The 27,542-nt window shown below is 38.6% G+C and overlaps 1 protein-coding gene across 5 annotated transcripts in view; it reads left to right on the forward strand.

Annotated features, from left to right (window-relative positions):
- The window catches only part of cadm4 (cell adhesion molecule 4), a 187,957-nt gene that overhangs the window by 112,907 nt on the left and 47,508 nt on the right, over nucleotides 1-27,542 (forward strand). Inside the window, exon 1 of one of the 5 annotated variants that reach the window (XM_067448745.1) lies at nucleotides 17,124-18,475. The exons of 3 other annotated variants lie outside the window; for them this stretch is intronic. In XM_067448745.1, coding sequence (XP_067304846.1) covers nucleotides 18,394-18,475 — 82 coding nt within the window. In that variant the 5' untranslated portion in view covers nucleotides 17,124-18,393. Of the gene's footprint in view, nucleotides 1-17,123; nucleotides 18,476-27,542 lie in introns of those variants that run through there. One more of the 5 variants, XM_067448747.1, reaches the window with a different exon arrangement.

Below are 27,542 nucleotides of genomic sequence, written 5' to 3' on the forward strand. Positions count from 1 at the left end.
TAAAGACTCATGTTTAATCATGCGTAAATAACCAGAACACGAATGACAATAACAACGTCCCACTTGACTGTTTCCCTGATTTCAGCCATATTTATAATATATATAATATGGAATGAATGAAACGAGTTGGCACGAATAGAGATGTGACGGTGTGGAAATTCCCATCGGTTAATTAACGTGTGACCAGTATCACCGACTGGGCTTTTAAATCACTAATTCTATCTAACCGAAAGGAAAATATGCACACAGCTGCTCCGGCATTAATAACGGAGCGGAGCAAAGCGAGTGCTTTCAATGAATTCCTATGAAAGTTAAGCTTCCATATGCATGAACTGAAACCGCGCCAGTGCGTGCAGACTGTGAATGACAGCTCGTCAGTAAGTGCGAACTGTGCAACCAAGCTGATTTTAGTTTCGAATTAGCGCCGATTCGGGGGCGGGTTGCTTGAACTGTGGGTTCATTAGCCTATTATTCTTAATGAAAAACACATCATCACACAATGACAAACTCACTTAAATAGGCACTTTTACATTTCCCTTTGAAACCAAATCTTCCGCGATCATCTTGTCTTTTTTTTGTTGTATGGAAAATCTCATTAAAAAAACAGACAGCCATTACATTTTTCCTCTCGCGCACACCCTGGTGGCGCACCACACTTTGGGAATCCCTGGACTAGATAACCAAACTGGCACTAACCAGCATAGAAATTCATTCTGGTCTAAGTTGGTCTTGTCAGCAGCATTCATACAGTGCCTCATTTCTCCTTCGCTTAATCTCACCTTATCCCTAATGGATGTCTCCCATCACATCCATCTCTTTCTCTTGGATGCAGTATCATTAGTGTAGCTCTGTATGAGTTTTCATTGACAGTCGGTTGCTGGTTTCAGCAATAACAGTGGTAACAGTGCTGGGCTCCTGAGGGCCCCAGTTTGAGTTTGAGAATGTGTGCTAAGCAGTATTGATTGTGCACAGAGACGAGCGAGTGTATTTCTCATCCTGCTGTGATTTCTCTGCCCCTGGTGCTCTTTGTCGTAGATATATGAGGTCCTGTAAAGGTGCTGATGTGAAGCCTGACACGTAATTCAAATTTTCTGTGTGGCTCTGAGCCTCTGTGCCCTCTCTGCTGTTCAGGAAATCTCTCTCTCTATATATATGCATCTGTTTGGGTCATGAGATAAAAAGTTGGTGTGGGTGAGCATGTGCAATTGTGTGTTTCTACCTTGTCACCTCCTACCAGCTGCTGTCTTTCTATTTTTCTTTCGCTGTCCTCTGCCTGAACTCGGCACTCAGCATTGCCACTGCCTGACACCTTAGCCATACTAATGACAGCGAGGTGATGGAGAGAGCGATACAGGAAGCATGGGTTGGGGTGATGAGTAAACTGAAAGGAGGCAGTGCATATAAGTGTGAAATTATCTTAGTGTTGGAAACAGAGGTGTAAGCTAGGATTGGACACCGGGGCTAGTTGTCACATTTGTCATAAGCACTTGTATATCATAAGTGTTTTCTCTACCAATTGTTTTGTATGATGGTTTCAAACATCAAGTCGATTTAAATTAGAATAATTTTTGTGAATTTGGTAAAAAAAAAAAAAAAAAAAAAAAAAAACTAAATTAGACACATACAGTTCATCTGGAAAGTATTAACAGCACTTCAGCACTTATTCCACATTTTGTTGTTAAATCCTTCTTCCAAAATGGATTAAACTAATTATTTTCCTTAAAATTCTACAAACAATAATCCATAACGACAATTTGAAAGACGTTTGAAATCTTTACAAATTTATTAAAAATTAAACCAAAAAAATTACATGTACATAAGTAATCACAGCCTTTGCCTTGACACTTAAAATTGAGATCAGGTGCATTCGTATATCACTGATCATCCTTACAACTTGATTAGAGTCCAACTGTGGTATATTCCGTTAAATGGACTTGATTTGGAAAGGCACACACCTGTCTAAATAGGGTCCACAGTTAACAGTGCATGTCAGAGCACAAACCAAGCCATGAAGTCCAATGAATTGTCTGTAGACCTCTGATACGGTATTGTATGAGGCACAGATCTGGGGAAGGGTACAGAAAAGATTATGTAGCATTAAAGATCCCAATGAGCACAGTGGCCTCCATCATCTGTGAATGGAAGAAGTTTGGAACCACCAGCACTCTTCCTAGATCTCGCTGCCCGGCCAAACTGAGCGATTGGGGGAGAAGGGCTTTAGTCAGTGAGGTGACCAAGAACCCAATGGTCATTCTGACAGAGCTCCAGCGTTTCTCTGTGGAGAGAGGAAAATCTTCCAGAAGAACAACCATCTCTGCAGCACTCCACCAATCATGCCTGTATGGTAGAGTGGCCAGATGGAAGTCACTCTTCAGTAAAAGGCACATAGCAGCCTGTCTGAAGTTTGCCTAAAGGCACCTGAAGGACTCTCAGACCATGAGAAACAAAATTCTCTGGTCTGATGAAACAAAGATTGAACTCTTTGGCCTAAATGGCAAGCGTCATGTCTGGAGAGAACCAGGCACCACTTATCACCTGGTCAATACCATCCCTACAGTGAAGCTTGATGGTGGCAGCATCATGCTGTGAGGGTGTTTCAGCAGCAGGAACTAGGAGACATGTCAGGATTGAGGGAAAGATGAATGCGGCAATATACATAGACATCCTTGTTGAAAACCTGACAACAAGGATGTAATGTACCTCAGACTGGGGTGAAGGTTCATCTTCCAACAGGACAATGACCCTACGCACACAGCCAAGATAACAAAGGAGTGGCCACAGGGCAACTCTGTGAATGTCTTTGAGTGGCCCAGCCAGAGCCCAGATTTGAACCTGATTGAACATCTCTGGAGAGATCTGAAAATGGCTGTGCACTGATGCTCCCCATCCAGCCTGATGGAGCTTGAGAGGTCCTGCAAAAAAAAGAATGGGAGAAACTGCCCAAAAATAGGTGCCAAGCTTGTAGCATCATACTCAAAAAAGATTTGATGCTATAATTGGTGCCAAAGGTGCTTCAACAAAGTATTGAGCAAAGGCTGTTAATACTTATGTACATGTGATTTTTATTTAGTATTTTTTTCATTAAAATTAAAGCATTTAAATTAAATTTGCATATATATATATATATATAATGCTGTGCATATTTTCTGAATGCACTGTAGGTATGTGTATTTAATGTTAAAGCCCAAATAGGTGACAAAAAGCACTCAATTCAGTTCTCAAACGCTCTATGAACAGCGGCTTCATGTTGCGCGTCTCAAGATAGTTGTCTTTCGCTGCGAATTGCGCTACGGTGGTTTTAAAATCACCTGTTTTTAAACCACAATGCTCAAAAAAGCATGCAACCAAAGTTTTTTTTTATGACTGGGCAGCACAGAGACAATAGTTCAAAATGTCCACTGGTTGACAAATTTGTTTAATCGTGTCAACTGGTATATCGCTCACCCCTAGCAGTAACACAAATGAATCTAGTATTTTAGTAGAATGTTGTTTATGGGATACTCGATGTGTGAAGTGCATTATGATATATTTGTTTCTGAAGGATCTTTTAAGTCTTTCCCCGCCAAACACAGAATTTTTGTTCAAAATATTTGATGAAAATATTTTATGAAACTTACCCATATTTAAGTGTTGATAAAAAAAATGCATGAAGCTAGAATAAAAGTTTTTTTGTCGTTTAAAACCTTTCTTTTGATATAAAATGCATGCTCATATATTCATAAAAGAAAATATTATTCATTCTGTCATATTTGCGGAGAACTCACAAACCCATAACAATTCAGCAGTATTCTTCTTTGAAATTTGTCTCGACAACCAAGTTTGACTTGATGGTTCAACATTTGGATCAATTCTGTTGTTCTAACGTGGGTTTCTAAAGTAGTGGAAGTAATTCCCATTTATTAGCATTTGCGACTGAAAAGGTCCAGTGAACTTGAAAATATGCAGTTACTTTATTGTAGTGCAGTGCAAAAGTTCACTGCATGTTCAGTGACCTGAGTCCTTTCCCTGGACAATATAAGTGATGTTCAACAGCTCTTTGGTAGCCAAGATGTTAATGGATGTGCCTATACAGACACTGACCTTCAAAACTAAACCTACTGAGAAATATCCACTGGAGTAAATGGGTCTGACACCAAGCCCCAGTGTCCCCAAAGTCACTCGAATTTCTCTGTATTTGGGCAAAAAGAAGAAGGAAAAAGAATAAGGAAGGAAAATGTGTTGTAGATTATGCCCTAGGCTCTTGTATTTTCTGATCACAGTGGAACGACTCAGGGAACCGACTCACCTGATTGGCCGAGAGTGCTGGTGTGTGGCCGGAGCACAGAGGCGTGTGCGCCCGCTGATAGGCAGTTGCTTGGCGACTGTGTGCTTTATGCTAAATGACATTACAGTCAGTGATTGATGCAACCAGTGGCCAGCTGTGCATGAAGAAAGGAGAGAAAGAAGGAGAGAGAGAGAGAAATGAGCTGACAAAGGAGAGAGGGAAAGAGAAGGGATTTGTCCGCCTGGCTCATGCTATAGTAGAAGAGGTGTAATAACTATAATTACGGCACATTTTAACGCATTAAGCTAAGAGATTAATGCCACTCCCACTGCTAGGAGCATGATTGAATCTGTGAGAGAGTACGCATATAGCCTAAATGTATGTGCGTGCTAATCTAATAATAAAAACATAATTAAAGTGTCTAAAAATAAGACGTGTTTGTAAGTTTAAATTAGCATGTAGGTGTTTTTTTTTCTTCTTCAAATAGGACAAACATTAAAAAGTGCATAAGTGTGTTTAGTAATAGTTTGGATCTCTATATGTAGAAACAAGCTAATGAGCCTTGTGATTAATACAGTCAAACGCAGACACAAAAATAGAAATCTTTGGTGCAAAGAGATGCACACAGCCGAGATGTAGGGATAGTAGAGCAGAAGGAGAGATGTAATGTGTGTGTGTGTGTAGGTGGGAGAGGATAATGCTTTTGAACAGCCAAGATGTTCTGTGTTCTTGGCTGCTGACTATCTGATAGCAACAGCTTGAGTTTGACACGAAGCTCTGTAGTAAAAAATACGAGTGCATTATTTATCAAAGAACACCTGTATGCTGACGAGGTCACCTTGCCCAGAAACTGTCCACTTCCTCTTAATGATGAAGTGTAGATAGGAAGGAAAAAAGGTGGAGAGGAAAAGTGGATGATGAAACAATGAAAAGTTTATGTCAGAAATGTTTAGTTCTCTCTCTCTCTCTGTATGTGTTGCGTAATGTTTTTTAAATACTTTTTGCTGTTTAATGTGCAAGGGCAGAAATCTGGACATCATATCTGTGCCAGAAAATATTTCCATAGTTTTTTAACAATAAAAATAACTACAAATGTACTTTAATGCAGGTCTGTTGTGATGTCTGCCGTGCTGGAGGCTGTTTTCTCCATGAATAAATCATGTGAATTACTGCTTTATTACAAATTATTTAACAGTTGGGTGTTATTTGTTGGATTTGTAGGTGGTGTTCTTTTGAGTTATAAGATTGTGATGTTGGTGCGGACCACATCTCTTTCCTTAAATATAATTGAATGTCACCTCCCTTGTGCAATTTGTGCATCGTTGCTCTGTACACTTACATCACTTCAAATATTGTCTGTGTGTGACAAATGTGTTTCCAGTAATTCAACTTCTAATGCCTGCTATTGGTGTAAGAGATGTGTTCACTCAAAAAGCATGACGAGATATTTGCATCATGTAGAGTGAATACATTTCTGTTCAAAATATTTTTTAGTTTTTTATATAAAAAAGAAATTCTGTATTAATGCATGACATTGACCAAAAGTGACAGTAAAGACATAATGTTACAAAAGATTGCTTTTGCAAATAAATGCTATCCTTTTGAACTTTCTATTCATCAAAGAATCCTGAAATGTATCAGTTTCTACAAAAATATTAAGCAGAGCAACCGTTTTCAACATTGATTATAAGAAAAGAATGTTAGAATGATTTCTGAAGGATCATGTGACACAGAAGACTGCTGAAAATTCAGCTTTGCCATTAAAGGAATTCATTTAAATATACTAAAATACAAAACAGGCATTTTAAATTGTAATAATAATCATCATAATTCTGTTTTTACTGTATTTTTTTATTAAATAAACACAGCCTTTGGTGACCATGAGACACTGTTCAAAAACAAATACAACAAAATGTCCTTTATCCCATTTTAAAAAACGAAACATTTGAACAGTTGTGTGTACAGTTGCCTTTCTGATAGAGGCATTACAATATATGTTGGCACTGGCATAATAAATGAAAGTTACCTTACAGTTAAAAGAGCCAGTACCTGTTTGTTTCTTACATGATGAGTTTAAGAAGCACAATTTATGCTACGATTGTTGTCAAATTTAATTTCTTCCATTTTGGCAATTTGGCCACCAACTAAGTAATTTGTAAGCCATGGCAGGGCCCATTTTGCGTTAAGTACAGTTACTAATAATATGACATGCTTTTTTTATTGGTAATTTGACAGTAAAGCATTGAGCTTGAATTGAGATGCAGATCAAATTAACTTTTAACGAGAGTAAAGTGCAAAAACCTAATTGTTATAGGTAACATTTAAATATTCCACTCTTATTAAATTACCATTGCTCTTATTATAAAAGGAGTGATCTTTACTTTGTGTAATTCAGTCACAATTTAAAGAAAAGTTTTTGTTTTTCATTAAGCTTAGTGACATCCTACTTTTCCATATAGTCACCTTCCTAAAATAATTGTTAGACATTTTTTCCAAAAAATGTTCAGGTTTCTCACAAGACACAAAAAATTAAAAAATCAATCTTGACATAGGCCATTATAACACAGACTTGTATAATCCGTTCAACTATGGATGCTGGTGAATTTACCAGAGGTGGCCAGCATCATGAGGAGATGACTTTTGCACACAAAAAAACAAAACAATATTTGGCAATTATTTTTGAAAGGTGCCGATATATTAGGGAGTTGATATGGTAACATAAATAGGCTAAGTGCTGCTCTTCCTCCATCTGCTGGTTATAGAGGTAAATTCATTTCTTTTTAAAATAAAAGTGTTAGTTTTTCTACATCTTTAAACTTTTAGTTTTACAAATTAAAAACAACATTCAAATGGGATAATATTTAGATCTTTGAAGGGCTGGAAAATGTGTCAAGCAATTGAAAGCCCTTCTCAAACGGTTGTACAAACCGATGAACTAAGATTAAGAATATAAAACACACTGACTATTTCTGCCACAATACCATGGTTACAGGTAGTGTTGCTACATTAAACCCATTGTGACTGTTAGTGATTTGTGGATTGAAAAGCCTTCTATAACTTATAACACATACGTTAATATTTTTTTAATATATAGCACAATGTTTCTCCTGGTTTCCACATCAGCGCAGTTTGATCTGATATGGTTTAGAACAGAGAATTCTGTGCTGAATTGAAATGCTTCTCACTAGATTTCGCAGTGATGTTATGAATACTTTGGCGAATTCAACCCTGCCCATGTGTACCTGTTCTGATTGCGCCGCCCTATCTTTTATTGCTCCGAGGTGATAAACATTTAGCTCAAACGAAAAGCGTGGTTTCGTTCCGGTTTCATTTAGTTTGTTGTTTGATGTTTCTCATATGCAGCAGAAATGGCAGCTCTTATCAGTTGGCTAATGTTGTGTTGGCACCAGTGCAACCTCTAACAAATTGTAGTCGCACCAGCAGGAAAAAATATTGCAGTATGGTGCTCTGAATGTGTATGTTGTTTTTCCCAAAAAGTAGAAACACAGTGACTATCAAATAATTGCTATCTGTTTGAACCTCCTGACATGGCACCACAGCCAATGGCTCTTGGGAGTGGGACTAGGCTAATTGTTTGTTTAACCAAAAGCATAAGAAAGAGTAAACCTGTTTGAAAACAGTCATTATTTTCATGATTTCATTTGGAGCTACTGAAATTACACACTGCACCTTTAAGGGAGATGGCATCCTATCTCTGTGGTTGCTCTCTTTATCTTTAATCTACATAGACATCTGTCTCTCTCTTTCTCTCCCTCTGCCTCGCTCTCACACATCTAATTCACACAAACACACACAATCTCATCTATTTTCATTACCACATATGTTTCACCTGAATGCACACTGAGAGACTGATTATAACTCTCACGTTTGAGCTTTTTAAAACAATGATTCAGGCATAACAATTTTCATAAACACCTTATCACCCACTTTCTCTCTCTCTCTTTCTCTCTCACACACATATACACGCACACACCATCTGTGCCCATGGGCAGTACAGAACCACGGTAATTGAACTGACATACCTACAGTGTATTAATACAAGTTTAATATGGCTGGTGTGAATGAGAGAAGAGCTGGAGACATAAAGAAGACGAGAGAGAGAGAGAGAGAGAGAGAGAGAGAGAGAGAGAGAGAGAGAGAGAGAGAGAGAGAGAGAGAGGGGAGCAGCAGAGCAAATCAAAGCAAAATTAAATGGATTTGCATATTTCAATGAACGCCGCAGGTAGGCCTTCTAATTATTTCATTTTCCCTCAGCTCTCATTTCCTCACTTGTTCCTTTCAGTCATCAGTCGGCTTGGACTGTTAAAGTTGTGTACTTTAGCTCCAGACTTATTTTTTCCGACTGTTCAACTGTCTGTACCTCGCAGTTATTCCTAATGATGCACTTGCTGTTGTACTTCCTGTCCCACTGTCCCAGCATCAGCTATGTTTCTTTTCATTTCGCTATTGGGTCTCGCCCCACCTTTGTTCAGGTAATTTGCTTTTAAAAATGTTCCACTTTCATTGAAACCTTCCCCTGAGACTGTTGCCCATAATTTCATTTAATTCAGTTCACAGTCTGTGGCCATGACTGCTCACATTGCCTGCAAATCAATGAAGCGATGGTTATGTAACACAATTTTTGACAAAGAGACAGCAATGATTATATGAATGTAAGTCTTAAATAATGTGTCACGTATCACTGACATGATAACAATAAGATTTAGGGAGCAGAATGGATCTTTCTGGTCTGCTGTTTAATGGATTTAGATGTGCTGGACTGGGTTGGGATTGTAATGCTGGATTGTAATGCTGCGTGTGATTTGTGTGTTTTTGTTTTTGCACAGTACTGGCGTATGTTTTGCACCAATAATGTGCCAAATATAATAGGCCAGTATCTCATGTTTAGAGGTTCCAGATTCACTAAGCAAGCAAGCTTTGGTTGAAATTGTGACACATTGTTATTACTAGGTCTGGATAAAAATATACAATTTTTATTCAAGCATTCCCAATATAAAAAAAGCATTTTATGGCACTTTTCCACTGCATGGTACGGCTCACTTTTGGGGGGTTTTCCACTGTGTACTGTATGGTACTTTTTAGTACCACTTAGGTTGAGGTTCCAAACAAGCCATACCGATACTTAAATGTGACGTGATCTGCAAATCACTGATTGGTCCGAGAGAATCGTCACTACCAGCGTCATTGGATTTGCGACACAAGACACCAAACCCGCTAGAGAATAGTCAGCAACAGCCACCGCAGTATCATTTGTTCATGCAACTTTTTTTAAACAACTTGCTTTAAAAACCGTCGCATTCAACTTGAAAAAAGAAATGGATGTAATGTGGTCAGTAGACGAGGTGGCGACACAAATGTAAAGATCAGTCTATAATCCCACCCAATTTTAAGTAGTACTAAACTGTAATGGAAAAGCAAACCGAGCCAAAGTAAAGCTAGCTGAGTTGTGCCGAGCCAATCCAAGTTCACTCAGTGGAAAAGTTACTACTAGTGTTGTCACAATGCTGAACTTCCTAACTCCGATACGATACCTCAGGGGCAGGTCACAGGAATCACACTGTCAGCTGAAAGTTGACGTTGGTTGCATGGAAGATGGCAGAAAGTGCAGAGCCCAACTCGACCGCAGGAGAGAAAGCGATTTTAACCCTCCAAAATCTAAAGCCATGTCTGTATTTTGGCCAGTAGGAGGTAAAATTGTTGAGCTGCAAGGTAAAGTTTTATGCAAGCTATGTAAGATTCAGTTAGCATACCATGCCTCATTTTATTTAATGTTAAACAGAAACATTACTAAAGTGTAGGCTACTGTACTGACTGAAGAGATATTGCATGAATAAAAGATAAATGCACTGCTTCCACTGGTTTGATTATTTACTGTTTCATGTCAAGGAAAAGTTCCATTTTACCACAACAGAGCTCGGAACTCAAAGTTTGTTCGTTTAAATTGTTATGCTCAGAGAGCGTGAGGCTGAGGGCGAGAGAGTAGTGAGGTCTGCGCTCTATGGTCTTGGCCATTAGTTGATTTACTTGTTTTTGTGTAAGTAATACATTGTCAAATATGTTTAAACTTAAAAAGACTACCTATACAAGTAGTCATGTCTCTTTCTATTTATTTGTCCTGTTATTGACGTAATGTGCGTCATTGACAAAATGCCCTACCAGATGTTTGAATAGTTCCAATATTCGTGTTTTTTTTAGAGGGAATATTCGGATGCCATTTTTGAGCAATTTTGACAGCCCTACAGTGAATGCATGTTTGCAGTCTATATTTAATCTGGTTCCATAAAAGGATTACCTCAAAATAATGGGAAGAAACATCTTTAAGTTGTCTTTGCAAGCTGCATGTAAAAACAACAAAACAAACGTGCATCCAGTATAATCTAATGACGAAACAAATGACTTTTATGAACTGGTTCTTTGTTGTTGAATCAAAACACAGCATGACCAATGTAGGCCTAAACAAATGGCTCTAATAAGCCGGTTCTTTTACAGCATAGTTCAAAAAGATTGGTTAGTGGTTTACATCAGCCTGAAACACTATGGATATTATATCTGAAATATACCCAACTGATTTAGAATCATATCCAGCCAAATTGAGTTGAGTCAATAGCTTGTGAGTCAGAATCGAATTGAATCGGAAAATCTCTATCGATACCCAGTTATAGTAGAGTTATCTCTGGTGTAAGCAAATCTAAAAGGGTTGAACAGTCTACTAAAAAAGCTCAGTGACTTGTCACGCTTTTTCTAACAACTCTTTCCTTTATTACAGTGCGTTTATGGAGGCCTTATTCTTGTAGTGCGGTCTGTATCTCTGAGAATTCATAGCTATTCTGTGCATCTGTGTCATGCGTCTCTGACAGTGAAGATGCATTAGGTGAATCTGTATTCAGTGTCTCTGACAGTGACGACATATTCTGCTGCCATTTCATAATCTCATTGAAGATTAATGTCATTGAAGCCCTTGTATCATGGTTTGGTTTTATTCTTTCAGCATGCCAAGGCCATTTATATTTTGTTTTTTGTAATTTGATTTGCTTTGATTTTTATTGGGACAATGGAGATGTTACTGATGCTCCTTTGCCATATGGGTTTGAGAACCCAAGAGATTTACCAGAATATTTCACCACCCTGTATATTTATTCTGGACGTATACATTTAAAAAGTTCCATATTTATATTGATTATTCAGTCTGGGTTTTGTCTGTCGCTGACCGTAATTTAGATGCAGAACTAGAGTTTTGAAGGTGCCTGTCCTGAACATATCTCTCTGTTACTCTATTACTCAACGGATCTCTCATTTTAGATTCATAGTGCACATTATAGCAATAAGATCCCTTTCCATTATTTTTCTTCGTAATTTAATTGGAATTGGAATTTAATTATGCAAGTTGAATAATGAACTCATTTTAATCACTTTAATACGCTCAACAGTCTGGATAGGTCTAGAAGAACAACTCTTGATTAATTTTGATTACAGTTACTACCCATGATTCCTCACCCCACTCCTCTGTCTCGTTTTAACGCGATCATGTGCTCTGTCTCTCGCCATTCTCTCCCAGACACCTCCGTCATCTCCATCCTCACCACATAAATGTCAAATTAAACGGCTTCTTTTTCGTCTTGCACTCTCTCTTTCTCCCTCTCTCACTCTCTGTTGCCTTCTCTCCTACTTTTCCCAGCATGCTGGCTTGTGTAAAAGGTTGTTATGTGAGTTAGGTGTTAATTGGTTGCTGAAGTCCATTAATATTCTCCTTGCGACTTTGCTCGTCAAGAGCCAAGCGGGGAAAACTGATGAGTGTGTGATTTTCCTCTAGAGAGAGAGAAAGAGAGAGCGTGAGGGAGAGAATGAGAGAATGATGGAGAGGGAGGAAGAAAGAGCAAGGTTCAAAGCCCCGCTGTAAGGTCACTGGCACAGAAGGGAGAAAAAAAAGGAGAGTTATTTAGAAAGAAAGAGATAGAGCGACAGAGAGAGAGAGAGAGAGAGAGAGAGAGAGAGAGAGAGAGAGAGAGAGAGAGAGAGAGAGAGAGAGAGAGAGAGAGAGAGAGAGAGAGAGAGAGAGAGAGAGAGAGAGAGAAACACTGTGTTGATAAAGAGCCACTAAAGGGCACTATTCAGAGAGGAACAGAAAAGGAAGATTATGTTATCATATGGAAAGAAATAGTTCCTTTGTGGGCTGATAGATAACTGGCAGAATGGGGACAAGACGAGAAGGGATGAAGAAAACATTGTGATGATCACGTTCCCGCTCTCCTGTTTCTTTTGATAAACAACATACAGCACTGCTCAATAGACTCTGATCCCGGTGAGAAACAGCACATGACAGCGCTCTCAGAACCTGAAAGAACACGCTTCCTGTTGGCCGACTTTATCGAGTGTGTTTGTGTCTCTGCGTGCGTGCGTACTTGCCATTATTGGCGACATGCTAACTGTAAGTAGCAATACTAACTTGACCGTCCTTGAGTGAAAAGACAAACGCACAACGTTTGCCACCCAAATCAGGCCTCTTAGATTTTGATGGGTCTTCTATGTGACAACTGATATCAAATATGAAATGAATATGTATCAAAACAATCAAAATGCAATCCGTTTTAGTATTGGTGTGGATACAGCATTTTAAGTGGCTTATATTTACAGAACATGAAGTCATTTAGCAGATGTTTTTATCTAAACAAATATACAAATGAAGAACATCACAAGCAATTTATCATGTTTATAATGTCGCTTTTCCAGTAACAAGCTACTGGGGAATAAATAGCGGTGTAGCGTGTCAGAACAGCTATATCATATTTGTCACACTGTATCGCGCATGCAGCTTTACAGCCTAGTGAGCTGAGGCAATGATCAAATGATAATCAATCCGATTTATTTTAGTGAATCATTTGGGCAATTCATGTAAATTAGCTGGTTGGAAAAGACTGATTGTTGTCTTTGTGAGAAAGTCCTTGTGCAGCACTTTGCACATTTGATTTATATACGTTCAAAAGTTTGGGGTACAGATGATTTGTTTTTAAAGAAATTAATAATAGTATTTACCAAGGATGTATTAACTTGATCAAAAGCAATGACTTTTAAATTTTTACAGAAAATATATATTTCAAATAAATGCTGTTTCCCTGAACTTTTTATTTATCATAGAATATTGAAAAAAGAAAATATTTAGCAGCACAACTGTTTTCAACATTGATAACAATAAGACATGTTTCTTGAGCACCAAATCAGCATATTTGTAATCAGCGAATGATCTCTGAAGGATTATGTGTCACTAAAAACTTTAAAATACATCAAAGCAAAAAATAGTTATTTTAAATTGTAATTTTTCACAACATTAAAAGCAGCCTTGGTGAGCATAAGAGGTTTCCTTCAAAAACATTCAAATATATTATAGTAAAATATCCCCAAACTTAAATGTTAGAGATTTATGTATTTTAAAAAGCTATTCATGACTATATGTGTCTGATTATAAATTATATAATCTGATACTTTTTTTAAACTTTTTTTTTTAAAGAAATTTGGATTTTATATTATGGTTAGAACATACATTGGTAATACATTTTCTAGCAAAATAACCACATGTATATATTTTTAAGAAAATGTATTTTATTTCTGCTAAACAGGGATAATACACTTTAAAATAAATGTAACAAAAATAAGTTATCCGGTTGCGTTAACAAAAAGAATCTTTTTTGAGAATCAACAACCTAAATTAAAATTTTAATAAACGATGTAAGCATATTGGGTCATTTTATTTGTGATGACGCAGTGAATCATGCCAAATTATGTTATTTTTATGATTTATCAAAAAATGTTTTATGTAGCATATACAATAATATTTTGGGTTTTTTAAACCAATGTCCTTTATTGTATCTACAATTTTTTTTAATTCAATAAACTCAAAATTTTAAGGCAATCAGGTAACTTTTTTTAAGTTAAACCAACAAATATTTTTTACAGTGTAGCAGCTCTGCAGCACATCAGATATTTTCAGTAAAAGCTTCAGTTTTGACAGCTTCATTATAATGGAAATGATACAGAGCATCCAGTTCAGACTTGCTGTTAGTGTTGTTGCTTTAGTGGAGCTCTTTTGCTGTTCCGTGCTGTAAACAGCCTGTGTGGAGGGTGACTAAGGGTTAGTTAGTCTCCATATGCCTTAATAGCGTCCCACAAACTGAGACTTTGGCAGGACTTGGATTTCTGTTTCGTCTGTGTTTTCGTTGTGAGTAGACTGCGTGCGTGCTCCTCCGGGTTTGAGCGTGTGTTTGTATAAAGGGTGATAATTGTGCTCATAGGTTTAGAGTTCGTGTGAGGTTTTAATGAGAAGAGCTCACAGGAAGCTGTCTGATTGAGTAATGGCTGCCGGCTTGGCATAAAAGCCTGGCACTGACAAACAACAAGACTCAGAAGGAAAGAGAGAGAGAAAAAGTGCCAAGAAAGTCTTCCATACACACACTCAGAGCCATGCACACTCCGTTTCCCTCTCTCTCGCTCTTACTCGACGCCTTCCTTCTCCTCCAAGAGACTTAAATTCACCACTCCCCCACCCACACGCATTATTACATAGCCTGAAGGACAAAACGCAAATTTAATCAGTGATAAGCAGAACATAGGATCAGCACATCAAAAATATCCTGCACCTTTTCTGCTGATGCACCAAGATTCTTGCACCCACGGACTCCCACCTGCCCACCTGCAGCCTCAGGCTTTCCTGGACTGAACCGTTTGTGCTGGATTAAGTTTTAAGTGCCTTAATGTCTACGGTATCACAAGCAGTCAGAGTGTGTATGAATCATGTGTGAGTTTTAAACATTACCCTCATGCAACTGTTAACTCATGCCCCTTAAGTGCTTTGGCAACATTTGGTCAGCTATGGTGCCAATGAAAAAAAGATTGGGATGCAAATGAGGATAGAGGAACAGAAAGATGGACTGTGAACAAAGTCTTGTGCTGCACACAACCGTAATGAATACTCACACTGCCGCATCAGCAGTAATAGAGTGTAACAAGGACAAAAAGAGGAAATTAAATGGCATCAACAAAACTTTTTGGATTTGACAGTATGGCGAACACCTGGAAGAAAGGAACATTTTTAGAAACAATAAACTTTAGCAAGATAAAATCATTTTATGGAAAACCATAGACCTTGACCTAAACTGATCAAGTATAATAATACAAACAATGAATCATCTTGGAGAGCGTTTCATCGTGTTGACTGTTGTAACCAAGCACAACACGCAGTTTGAATGATGGATGGAGAATGACTGACAGCCGCAGCGGAGGCAATTATTTGCGTAAACTTGAATTAAGGGTTAGTTGACCCCAAAATTTAAATTATGTAATTTATTACTCATCCTCATGTCGTTCGACACCCGTAAGACCTTTGTTCACCTTTGAAACACAAATGAAGATGTGACGTCATTACAACGTCCATCTCACTACAGTGGTTCTACAATAATTTTATGAAACGACGAGAATAGTTTTTGTACGCAAAAAACATATTCCCGTTACTTCAAAAAAAAAAAATATATAAAAAATTGTAGAACCACTGTAGTGCTATGGATTTTGTAACGACGTCTTTAGTAACTTTTATGGGTCTTGAGAGAGGAAATTACAATGCGGCCAATGGAGGCCTTTCTGAGCCATCGGATTTCAACAAAAATATCTTCATTTGTTTGAATGAATGGAGGTCTTATGGGTGTCGAAACGACATGAGGGTAAGCAATTAATGAGCTAATTTTCATTTTTGGGTGAACTAACCCTTTAACAACTTAAAGCTACACTGTGTAACTTTTTAAGTTTATTCTTAGCTTAGTTCACTTAGTTCTTTCAAAAATATATGTGATCATTAATGTATATTTACTTCTTTCAAGTTATAAAGTATTCTCGTAAGTTTATAATATACCATTGAAAATTCATACGGGTGAGGGGTTCGAATGGAGGTCGCCATGTTGCCCCTCCATCTTGAAAGTACATTAGCCAAAGAGGGACATACCCGTAAATTCAAGCTTCGCATTTCACGTTTTAACACTCGATGGCACCGTGTCGAATGTGAAGAGGGGGATTGCCATGTTAATCTTGGACTAAATCGGCCACCGTAGGAGTTAAAACGAAATCAGAATTGAGAGGAACAGAAACTTTATTAATTGGATGGTCATATACCTTTACACCGCTAGATGGGGGGAAATATCACACAGTGTAGCTTTAAATATCCATTTGTACCTCACATTAAACAATGGAAAAGCTTCAGAAAACGTGCTATATGATGCGCGAAAAGGTTATGCCTTTTTTAGGGCTTAACAATAACACAGAATAGTATACGCACAATATCGAATTTGGATCGGTCCCATCTGACCGATATCCAATCTGGCAAAAATTGCAGTATTGGCCCGATACCCGATCTGAGTATCAAATCGCCTTATCCCTAGTCTGTACCTCTCCCATAGTCCCCTGTACAAACACTGGATACTGTTCATACATGAATACACACAGACTTGCGCATTTATGCGCACATAGCACAGTATAGTACAGAATGTACAGCACATCACAAAATAAGACTCATTCATTTAAAACGGCCCCTCGTGATCCGGTGAACACGCTCTGTGTGCCAGACAGATAAAGACTGATCAGAAAGAAGCAGATGACCCAGAGAGCTTAGCAAAACACAACCAACTGTAGAAGTGAGACTGAAAGACAGTGAAGCTCACTGACTGACTGACTGTTTTGCTTTCTGAATGAGTGCTATTGTGGACTCTCCCCTGCCCTTTACCAAAATAACGATGTAGGATATGCATCTGCCAGCACGCACACGCTCGAGTATAAAAGGGTTCTCCTCCCAAATTGTGTTTGTGCAGTTTCAAGAGAGGTTATACAAACATCAAGCAGATTACTCCAGGAGTTTTGGACTACAAATAGATGTGAAAGAAAAGAAACTAAGGGTGAAGGAATTAAAGGACTACCCACAAAAGGACAGCTCAAGAAAAAGAGAGAAGGCAGAAAGGAGAGGAGAGATGGATTAACTTTGACCCGACTTTGGTGGAAGCAGGGAAGTTGCGTGACTCCTTCGGGGAAAATCGAATGGAATCAGGCAGTTACCTGAGGCTCAGATCTGGAGCTGTGCTCGCACACAGCGAATATCAACCCTGCCAATCACTGTGTGTGTTAGTTTGGATCCTGGCTGTGCTCAGTATCACGCTGTGCTTAGAACACTAGTGTGATCCGCTGTTCCGGGCTTTAAGACATCTGTGCAGAGCTCTTTGTTAGGGATCAAGCAGGACTTCTGAGCCTACTGTACACGTTTTTCAGTGCTAAAGAGCAGAACTTCCATTCCATGTTGGATTGGTTATAGAATTGCTTACAGAATACAAAACACAATCGTTTAGCTCCTGTATCCGTCGTTGAGCACATCCCTTTTTAAGTTGCGCAAATGGTTGTTTAATTTCTAAATACGAGTTTCGAATCTGGTGAAAACAGTTGGCAGACTAGACAGCGCGTTGATTTATGATCGTTTCAGCGAACCAGACTGTGTTTGCTGTATCACAGTGTCTTTCTGGCACAGAGGTGCGTGAAATGACGAGGTGAAACTCAGCAGGCTCTGCCTCATCACGAAAAGAAAGAAAAAAACAAACTCCCGAACACATACAAGGTGTGAGGAGAGAAAACAAGATATTCAGAAGCGAAAGCTTTTGTGGGATTCAAATCTGTGATGTGGTTAGCCGGCTACCGTTTCAGATATAAACACAACAGCCTTCTGCGTAACAACTATGTTATTATCTAAAAGGACTGCTCCATTAGTGCTTGTAACATTCAAGCTTTGTGTTTGAGTGCTAATAAGTGGTTTGACGGTAAAGTTAACTGTGGATGAGTTTCTCTTTATTCTCGAACGTGGAGATTGTTTTAATTAGCCGCCTTGGGTTGGTTATTAGCGCATGCGATATTAGTTGCTTGAGGATTAAAGCGCAGCCGCTAAAGTGATTTCGTTAACACCGCACTTAAGGAGCACTGGTGTTTAGTGTAGTAATTTTGCTGCGGTTTCAGCTGTCTGCTGTGTAGCGTGTGCTGAATTGTGCAGTCATCAGCCACAGAGGCCTCATTGATCAGCTACCGAGTCTCAATACACAATGACACCAGGCCAGCGATCTCTCCTCCTCCCCTCCACTCCATCCCTCCTGCTGCGATCACTCGTTCTGCTCTCCCTCTGCCGTGAGTCGTCACATTTCTTGCCTTACTTCTCAATCTGTCTCGTTTCTCTCTGTAATTTCTCAGCACACCTTGAAATGAATCTTTCTCCTTCTGTCTGTAACCTTATGAAACTCGAAGCTATGCTTTCATTTCTCTTCATCTTTCTCATCTCGGTCTTGGACACTCTCCCCCTCTCTTTATTTTCGACAGTCCCCGTCTCCTCAGACACTTCTCTCTGTCCTTCTCTCTCACTACGCCTTAGAGGAAGATAATTTATGGGAAGGAGTGAAGAGATGCACATGTGAAGAGAAAAGAGGATACGGGGAGAGGAGAATGGAGGCAGAGAGAGTTGGCAGATTTATGATTGAGAGATCAGAGAGGAGTGTGGACCAAAGACAAAAAGATAATAGTGGTGTCATGCGTTTTTTCCCTTCTCTTTTTAAAATGGGCACTATTGGAAGTCTTGACTCACTTGGTGCCTCAGGCAGGAAAATACATTCAAAAAGCAGAGTTTTTTTGTTTGTTGTTGTTGTTTTTTTACAAATTGCCAGTTGAATATGTAAATGCTAGATACAATAGAGATTGTTTAGCATTCAAAGGAACCGGTTTCCAATCCCGACCAAATAAGCTCTTGACATAAAGCAACCAAAATTGCAGCAGGGCTTGACAGCTATCGATCAACCCGCATTTTCATTGTATGGAAAAGATGCGACATTTCGATAATGACTCCTTTTGTGTTCAAGCAGAAAAAAAAAGGAGCGACGTGAGGGTGGGTAGATGATGACAGAATTTGTTGTACTTGATCGGATTGACCAACTTTAAACTGCTGAAAAAGTTTTAGACAAACGCTTTGCTTTTTAAAAAACTAACCAGATAATGATTTTAAGAGGTTTAATTGTAAACATGTACTTTTTTCACATTTTTATTTTAGATTACCTTTACCAACACCAATTAGTTAATAACACTGTTAAATGTCATCTTAAAGTCCATTAAAACTCTTTTTTGATGACCAAAATGACATTTAAACGTTTTTTTTTTTATTTTCATAAAAAGATGCATGCCTTGAAATGGCTTGAATATAAGTCAACACCATTGTTTCGTTTAGTATATGCGGAACCATGAATATGTAAATGAGCCCTGCATCCACTCACTCACACCAGCTCAGAGACTCACTCGGTCAACTTCTACTCAAGTTACTGTAGTAACAATGATATAGTTCTTTAAAAATATCGGACACATAACGGTAATTAATATGATTAGCCTTTTGCTTGACTACATTAATATTGTGTTGCTAATGTTACACAAACCTAGTTTCCGTTCGCCATCCCAAAAAGCCCTTTTTGTTTAATTTGTCCATAGAACATGTTGAAAAGTAACTGACACTACTGGAACTTCACATGAGACTGGTTCTATGGACAGATTAAAAAAAAAAAAGAAGAAGTTTTTTTGGCAGCAAACACTTAAGATGGGTTTGGTGCAGACAGGGATAATGAAATACCCCATGTGTAAAATGAATAACTGCTGTGTCGGTTATGCTGTGGGCCTAATTTTCTTCCAAAGGTCCTGGACGTCTTGTTTAGATACATTGCATCTTGTTTTCGATCAAAATCTGACAGCCCTGTGCTAGAAATCGTATAATGGGCTATGTCAAAATCAAAACAAAAATGGGCCACTGAGCACAAAACCAAGCATCTGCAATGGCCATCCCAGTCCCTGACCTTAACTCAATAGAAAGTGAGTGTGCTGAACTGAAGAGAAGAAGCACCAATGAGGATCTGGTTATCTGAAGAATCTGGAGAAATTGGAGAAATTCTGTATGGAGGAATTGTCTCTGATATCATGTCAGGTGTTCTCCAAACTCATCAGGCATTATAGGAGAAGATTCAGAGCTGTTTTAGAGAAAAACTTTTATTTCATAATGTGATTTACCCCCTTCACTTTAAATTATTTTACTTCAATAAAAGGTTTGATTTTTGCAAATTTATCATACCAACAGAACAATATACCGGGATAACCTGGCTTCTCTTGAGACTCCCCTGCTTCACAGCATAGTATGACGATTTGTTAAAGCCCACCAGCAAGGTAGTTTGTGACGTAAGAAACACTGGTGATTTCTTAGTGTTTTTGAAGACTGTCTTTGGTTCACTGGACTTTTAAAAAGAAAATACTCAGGCAATGGTGTGGACTTATGAATTTGCATATGGTTTGTTTTAAAACATTCAAAACACCACAGACATATAAACAACATTAAAAACTTGACTTTCTTTAAGACAATCTCATTTTTGCTTGCATTTATAACAATTTATTTATTTTAGACAAAGTAGTACATCGTTCTAATATCAGCCATTTATTGTTAATCATCATAACATTTAATCATTATTTTCTGGTAATTATCTTTTTAATGTCACAATTTCAATATCATGAAGCCCTTGAAATATTTCAGATTATTCTAGCCCATTAATCAAATACAATTTTGACATTGGCATGTGAACTCCTTTGTGCAGACAGTCAGATGTTCTTCAATTGTCCAGATTTAGACTGCTGCCCTATTTGGACAGTAATTGTTTCTGATGGGGACATCTGTAGAAATAAATTTCCATGGCTCCACAGTGATAAAACGGATGCAATTTGGATGACGATTTATTCACCATGGAGGAGTGAGTTCTCAAGTGTTCAGTTGTATGTTCAACAAGAATTTAATAATAGGAAAATAATTTCCTGTTTGTTTAAATGTCCTATTTAGTAATTGGAAAATTGATGCACTATACGGATTAAATGGGTTTCTTGCATTTTATCTGCAAAATTATGGATGTCATTTTAAGAAATGTGGAAATTAGAAAAATCTCTTTCTGTTAGGCAAACATTTGACTACTTGATCGACTAGTAAAATGATTAGTCCTGCAAGCCTTCATTTATGTAAATATAACTTGTGTAACTCATTAGATGAAAGTCTGCAGAGAGGAAGGGGATGATGCCCTTTGAGAAACAGAAGAGTAATGGCATGTGGAAAACTTGAGCAGAGAACAGGCGGTCTTGTAGAAAGATAGGAAGAGAGAAGAGTGGTAAAACGAGCCTGCAGTTGAGAGGGAATTGTTAATAGAACCATTAAAATGATCAGAACACTGGGGAGGAAGGAAAAGGCAGTGTAACAGTGAGGAGAACGGGACGAAACGCGTAAGAATACAGGCTCTGTAGGGACGCAGAAAGGCAGGAATGAAAGGAGGAGATATGACAGTGGCTTTATGGAGGATAACCTCTAATTCACTCAGGGACTTTTGAAGTTAAAGAGAACACGCATTCAAGAGAAACCTCAAGGAAAACCGAGATTGGCCATTTTATGGTGTAATTGCAGTTTTTCCCTGAGTATGTGCACTTGTAGCTCTGCAAGATCATTGTTTTTCCTGTTCTCGGTGACTCACTAGCTCAGGTTGAGATGACAGTCTGTCTATACTTCAGACTTCCCTCTGTGTTTTCCTCTGCCTGTATTTTAATACAGCGCTGGTCCTCATTGCCCGCAAGAACAACAGTCTACAGTCCATGCTGAAAGTCTAATTCAAACTTGAAATAAAGATGTAAAATGAATAGGAAAATCTAGGGATGCACAATATATTGGTTATCTGTCGATATTTGTTGTTTTCTCCTCATTTATTGGTATTGGCAGATATTTCATTTTAAATGCTCATTTCTAATGCTAACTTAAAGCTAATCTTTAAAACACTAACAATACTGAAAATATTTTTTTCATGCTGTACATTATAATGTTGTGATATCTACATTCCCTTAGCGTTAAGAACTAAAATCTGTTATTTGTCGTATAGATGTTTGCCTTTTATTAGTCATCGGCGGTAACATAAAAGTAATTATCAGCTTATTATCGACTAGAATTTCTACATCTCAGTGAATCCATTGAAGCAGAAGATCTTGAGATCATTCTGGAGGTCATGACCATCAGGTTTTATACAATCTTGTGGAGTTCATGCAGCCCGAGTGCTGCTGTCATTAAAGCCAAAGTGGGTCATACAAATAATAAGACTTTTTAAAGTCATTAAATTCATTTTTCAATTCAACATTTCACTCAAACCATTATGCTGGTAATATAATTTGTAGTGGAAAAGTATTAAATTAGAAAAATGCTAAATAGAAGCAATTTCAGTGGTCTTAGGCATTTGAACCCTGCATCATAATCTCAGCAACAAAAAGCCATTCTCTGCAACAGTGTGAGAGAGAGAGAGAGAGAGAGAGAGAGAGAGAGAGAGAGAGAGAGAGAGAGAGAGAGAGAGAGAGAGAGAGAGAGAGAGAGAGAGAGAGAGAGAGATAAAGAATGGGTCTTTAGCTTTGGCAGAATATGCTGTTATATAATTCTCGCCAATAAAGCATTTTTTTTTCTTTGCAGTTGAATGCGAGATGCTGCTGGGTATGTGAGCCAGGGTGGCAGGATGAGTGTGTGTATGTGAGGAATTATGAAGGTCTGGATTTCTGCGCTGGCCGTAGGCTAACTCTCCAAGGCTAGCCTAGTGTAATTGCCCTGTAAATTTCCCGTAAGCCCCCTTTGTTATGCCCGACTGTAAATGTCTTTGCAGCGCCTCGGAACAGAATGTCAGGAACACGCGGGGGTCTCCGCACTGCTCTGAAAACGCAGAAATGTCTGCTCACATAAAGAAACCGATGATATCAGGGGCAAAATAAATGGATGGTTTGAGGGTGAAAGAGAGGGATGAAATGGAGTGAAGAGAGAGTGATATGAGTGAAATATGGTGATAGAACAGGAGTGTAAAACATGAAGGTCAAAAGAAAGAGAGCGCAGCGGTTGCAGCGTGAGGAAGAGATAATGGTGAACAGGAGCGAGAATTTACTGATGGAACGATGGAACCAGGAACAAAAAAATAAATAAATCATAAACAGACAATGAAATGGAGGAAAAAAAATGTTTGGAGCTTCAGGATACAAATTAAAAGTAAACCCTTTTAAAACTAACCAATTATTTTCTTTTTTAGATTACTTAATGAAAATTGTCACAATTTCCTTTAATTAACCTTTATGACTTACTGTGAAATCAAATTATGACATTTTGACGGATGCCTGAGATCTAAGCAACAGGACACCTCATTAAATTTAATTTGGACCCCCCCAAAAAAAATACTTTTTTAAAATCATCTTTTATCTCAAAACGCAAAAATTGGTGAACTATCACTTCAAGTCAACGCAAAAGAGTGGGAAAAAATGAGTTTGTTGAGTGTTTGAGTTTGTTCCCCTTTGAAAATGACCAGTTAGTCGGTTTGCTCTTTGCTCTGTGACATTCTCATAATAATGAAGCACTTAATATAGAACAGATTAAAGAAAATGAAGGAAACGATTAGCATTAATAAATAAACTTGAAACAGTAACTTTTTGCTGATGTTGTTGTTTTGGACTTATACTGACACCTAGTGGTGTGGATGAAGCAAATTTCACAAGTAAAGCCCTCTTCGAGGGCCACTGTCCTGCAGAGTTTAATTCCAACTTTGATCAAACTCACCTACCTGTAGTTTTCTAGTAATCCTGAAGAGCTTAATTAACTGGCTCAGGTGTGTTTGATTAGGGTTGGAGCTAAACTGTTGCTGCGTCCCAATTCGCCTACTTATACTATGTCCTAAAAGTATGTACTCTTTTTGTGAAGAAAAAGTATATACTTTTGAGTGTGTAGCAGAAAAGTATGCAAGCTTCGGGACATACTACTTCGCCGTCTTTAACGGACTCTGTCGCTTAGTTACGTGCATCCCGTCACCGTTTATCTGCCCTGTCAATCATCGTCAGATTCGTCACAGTTCAAATCCTTCACATTCAGTTTTATCTCCTATCGTAGCGGAGAGAAATGTAGCCGCACGTTGATCTGCCATTTGTGGATCTTTAATGCAGAGACTCTCCTCATGTGTTTGCAGTTTAAATATAATGATGCATTTAAAAGTTAATGGTCAAACGTGTCATTACAAAATTTCACAATGCTGCTGCAGGTGAAATATAATGTGGACAACACTGAATAAATATATATTTGTCAGGTTAAATATTGATAGTTGGTCACTCAAACCCCTTTATCTAAACTTCTCTACTTAACCGTCGAACTCGCACATCCTTCATGTTTGTAGTTTATTAACGCTTTTTATCCGCGTTTGTAGTTCTAATCGAATCCTCGTCCAACTCGCAATGGGTTGTGGGCAATATCAGCCGTAAGAGTGCCCATCGATCCATACTGTGAATTCGGACCGGAAATAGTAAACCATCCGGGAATCTTTGGAATACTCTTTTCAACATACTACGATTTGGGACATACTAATTCTATTTTCGAACACTATTTAGGATGGATAGTATGAGAATTGGGACGCAGGGTGTGCAGGACAGTGGCCCTCGAGGACCAGGGTTGAGAATCCCTGCATTAGAGGCTGCAGGACTAAGACCCTGTCCACACGGAGACGTGCTTAGCTGTATATTATGTACACATTTTGTACCATATCACCGTTTCGTCCACATGGATCCGGCGTTTTGGAAGCATAAATCCGATATTTTCTGAAGCCGGGTCCCAGAGTGGATATATCTGAAAACGACAATCTTACGTTTTTGTGTGTACAGCCCACCCGTATATTTTATAAAACGGTGATCTCATCACACTACGTTTGGCACGGTGAAAGACTTAAGGGATACAACTACGGGCACTGGGCTTGCGCACATCAATATTGCGTAATTTAATTACAGTATTTGCATTATTATAAGGGTAGGTGTAGGTGTAGGCGTTAATAAAACAGTAAAGCAAATGCATTCATTGTTATTTTATTGTGAGATTTTGCCTCACCACCTATCAGTGCTATACCCCTTCTTCCCACAACTCTTCTTCTCCGTTTTTAGTGTATTTCTGTGGCAGAATTACAGCGCCACACACTGGCCTGGCATGTATGCTACATAGTTTTGAGTCGTTTTCATTGCTCTCGTGTGTACGTAGATATTTCTTGAAATGAGGAGTAAAAAAATCAGATTGGGAAAGCTCTGGCTTTGTGTGGACGTGGCCTAAAATGAGTATTATTTAGCTGGTCATGTGATCTCAAAATGTTGGCTCATAGATAAATTTACTCCATATGAAATAAAAAAAAAGATTATCAGGCAACTAAAATGTCAGGAGTAGGCCATTTTTCTCCGTCTGTTTAGTTCCTTTGTGTAAAACTATTTAATGAGGGGAAAAATGACAGTGAACTTTCAATCTAAATAGCCAATTATTACAATGATGGCAGATTTTAGGTCACTGCAGTTTGACATTTCCAGTTCAGGCAAGACATTTACTTAAAATAATTAGGTGGAATAATTAAGTAAATGCATTCAAGGAAGCCATTTGCATGTCCTTCATTATGTTTTAAGTTCAACAAACTCTTCATTTTGTACAGTTCAGGTTTAGAATAAGAATGCTGACAAGAGAGAGAATATAGAAAAGCAAGAACATGGATGTAATTAGACGAGTGGAACAAAGAGACAAGAGATGGATGTTCAGTCCATTTTCTCCTCTGTTCGCTTTTTGCGTGTCCTTTTCACTCCCGCCTTCCCTTTTTTCCCCCGCTCCTTCTCTCTCGCCCGCCCGGACAAAGCTGGATGATTATACTGCGAGCCTGAGCTGCAGAACAAATCACATTTCTGAAGGGGAGCGATGGAAATAAACAGGCCCCTTGCTGGAGAGATAGCACAGAGAAACACGAAAAAGAGATGGTGAGGAATTCATGGTCGGAAGATAAAGAGGAGGAAAGTTAAGGAAATGTAAAGTAGGGGAGAGACAGAGGAAAAGTTAAGGAAGGTTACATGGAAAAAAACGAACAATTGATGAATGAAGCCAGTTACGGAGGAAAAGGGAGCTTAGTGTGAGGGTTATGGGGCTAAAGACAAGAAAAGCAAGGGGAAAAGAAGGAAAGAGACGGGGTTTGATGTTAAAGAGAAGGTTGGGGAGCCTGTGTAGGTGTGAAAGTGAAAGGGAATGAGATTAGTGAGGAAAAGCAGGCGGAAGGAGAGGGAATTATGAGTTTTAGAGAGGAGCAGAAAACGACTAAAAGAAAAGAACGGAGAAAAGAAGGGCAGGGGATAGAAATATGCCGGATTGGAGAAGAGACACCTTGTTCTGCTGAGGGAAACGGAACTGCATGGGGAAGACCAGGAACAAACGAGTGACAGATAGAGATAAAAAAAGAAGAGCGGGGATTTGCTAGGGATTATGTGTTATTTATGGTGTGATGGGTTTTTTAAACTGCGGATGATTGGCAGAGAGCAAGATTCTTTAGAGATGGTTTTAATTTTAGACCAGGAAGTGAAAGAAAGAGATATACTGTATAAAGATAGACGTATGAAATCTCAGTCCGTCAGCTTTTCTATCAAAGCTGCTCGCTTACTGATGATCTGAAACATCACAGCCAGAGGTTAGGTGACTTCTGGGCTCTGGCTTCATGTTGTGCAGCATTATGGCTGGAAAAACATAACACGGGGACAAGTGACTCATGAGTTACGAAGATATCAGGTGCTCACAGTGCAGCAGAAAGACTGAAGTGAAATTGGATTAAAGGACAGAATCAAAGGACGTCTTAACATCTCGACAGTTCTAGTTTTGTTAAACTTCCTCTGCCTGCTTGTCTGTTAAGTCAGTAATGTGTTATGCATGTCAGTAATGTGTCACACGAGTGTGTTTGTGTGTGTGTGTGTGTGTGTGTGTGTGTGTGTGTGTGTGTGTGTGTGTGTGTGTGTGTGTGTGTGTGTGTGTGTGTGTGTGTGTGGGGGGGGCATCTGGAGGCGACGCTGTTTGCTGTAATTCAGGAAGTTAATCTCAAGCAGGGTAGTTGCTCATATGCCAGCTCTGTATCTGGCCTTCTACCAAGTCACTAAATTCAACTCACCTCCATAATTTACTGCTGCTTTCTTAGCAGGAGAAGATAGGGAGAGATGTCCTCCTTTAAAGGGACAGTTCACACACAAAAAAAATAGTCTTGCATAGTTTTTATTTTATTTTATTTGTTAAGTTTCATACAATGAAAGTCAATGGGTTCACAACTGACTTTCATTGAATTAGTGTTCCACACTAAGAAAGGTTTGG

The sequence above is a fragment of the Pseudorasbora parva genome, chromosome 7 (assembly GCF_024679245.1).
Source record: "Pseudorasbora parva isolate DD20220531a chromosome 7, ASM2467924v1, whole genome shotgun sequence".
NCBI classification, from domain to species: Eukaryota; Metazoa; Chordata; class Actinopteri; order Cypriniformes; family Gobionidae; genus Pseudorasbora; species Pseudorasbora parva.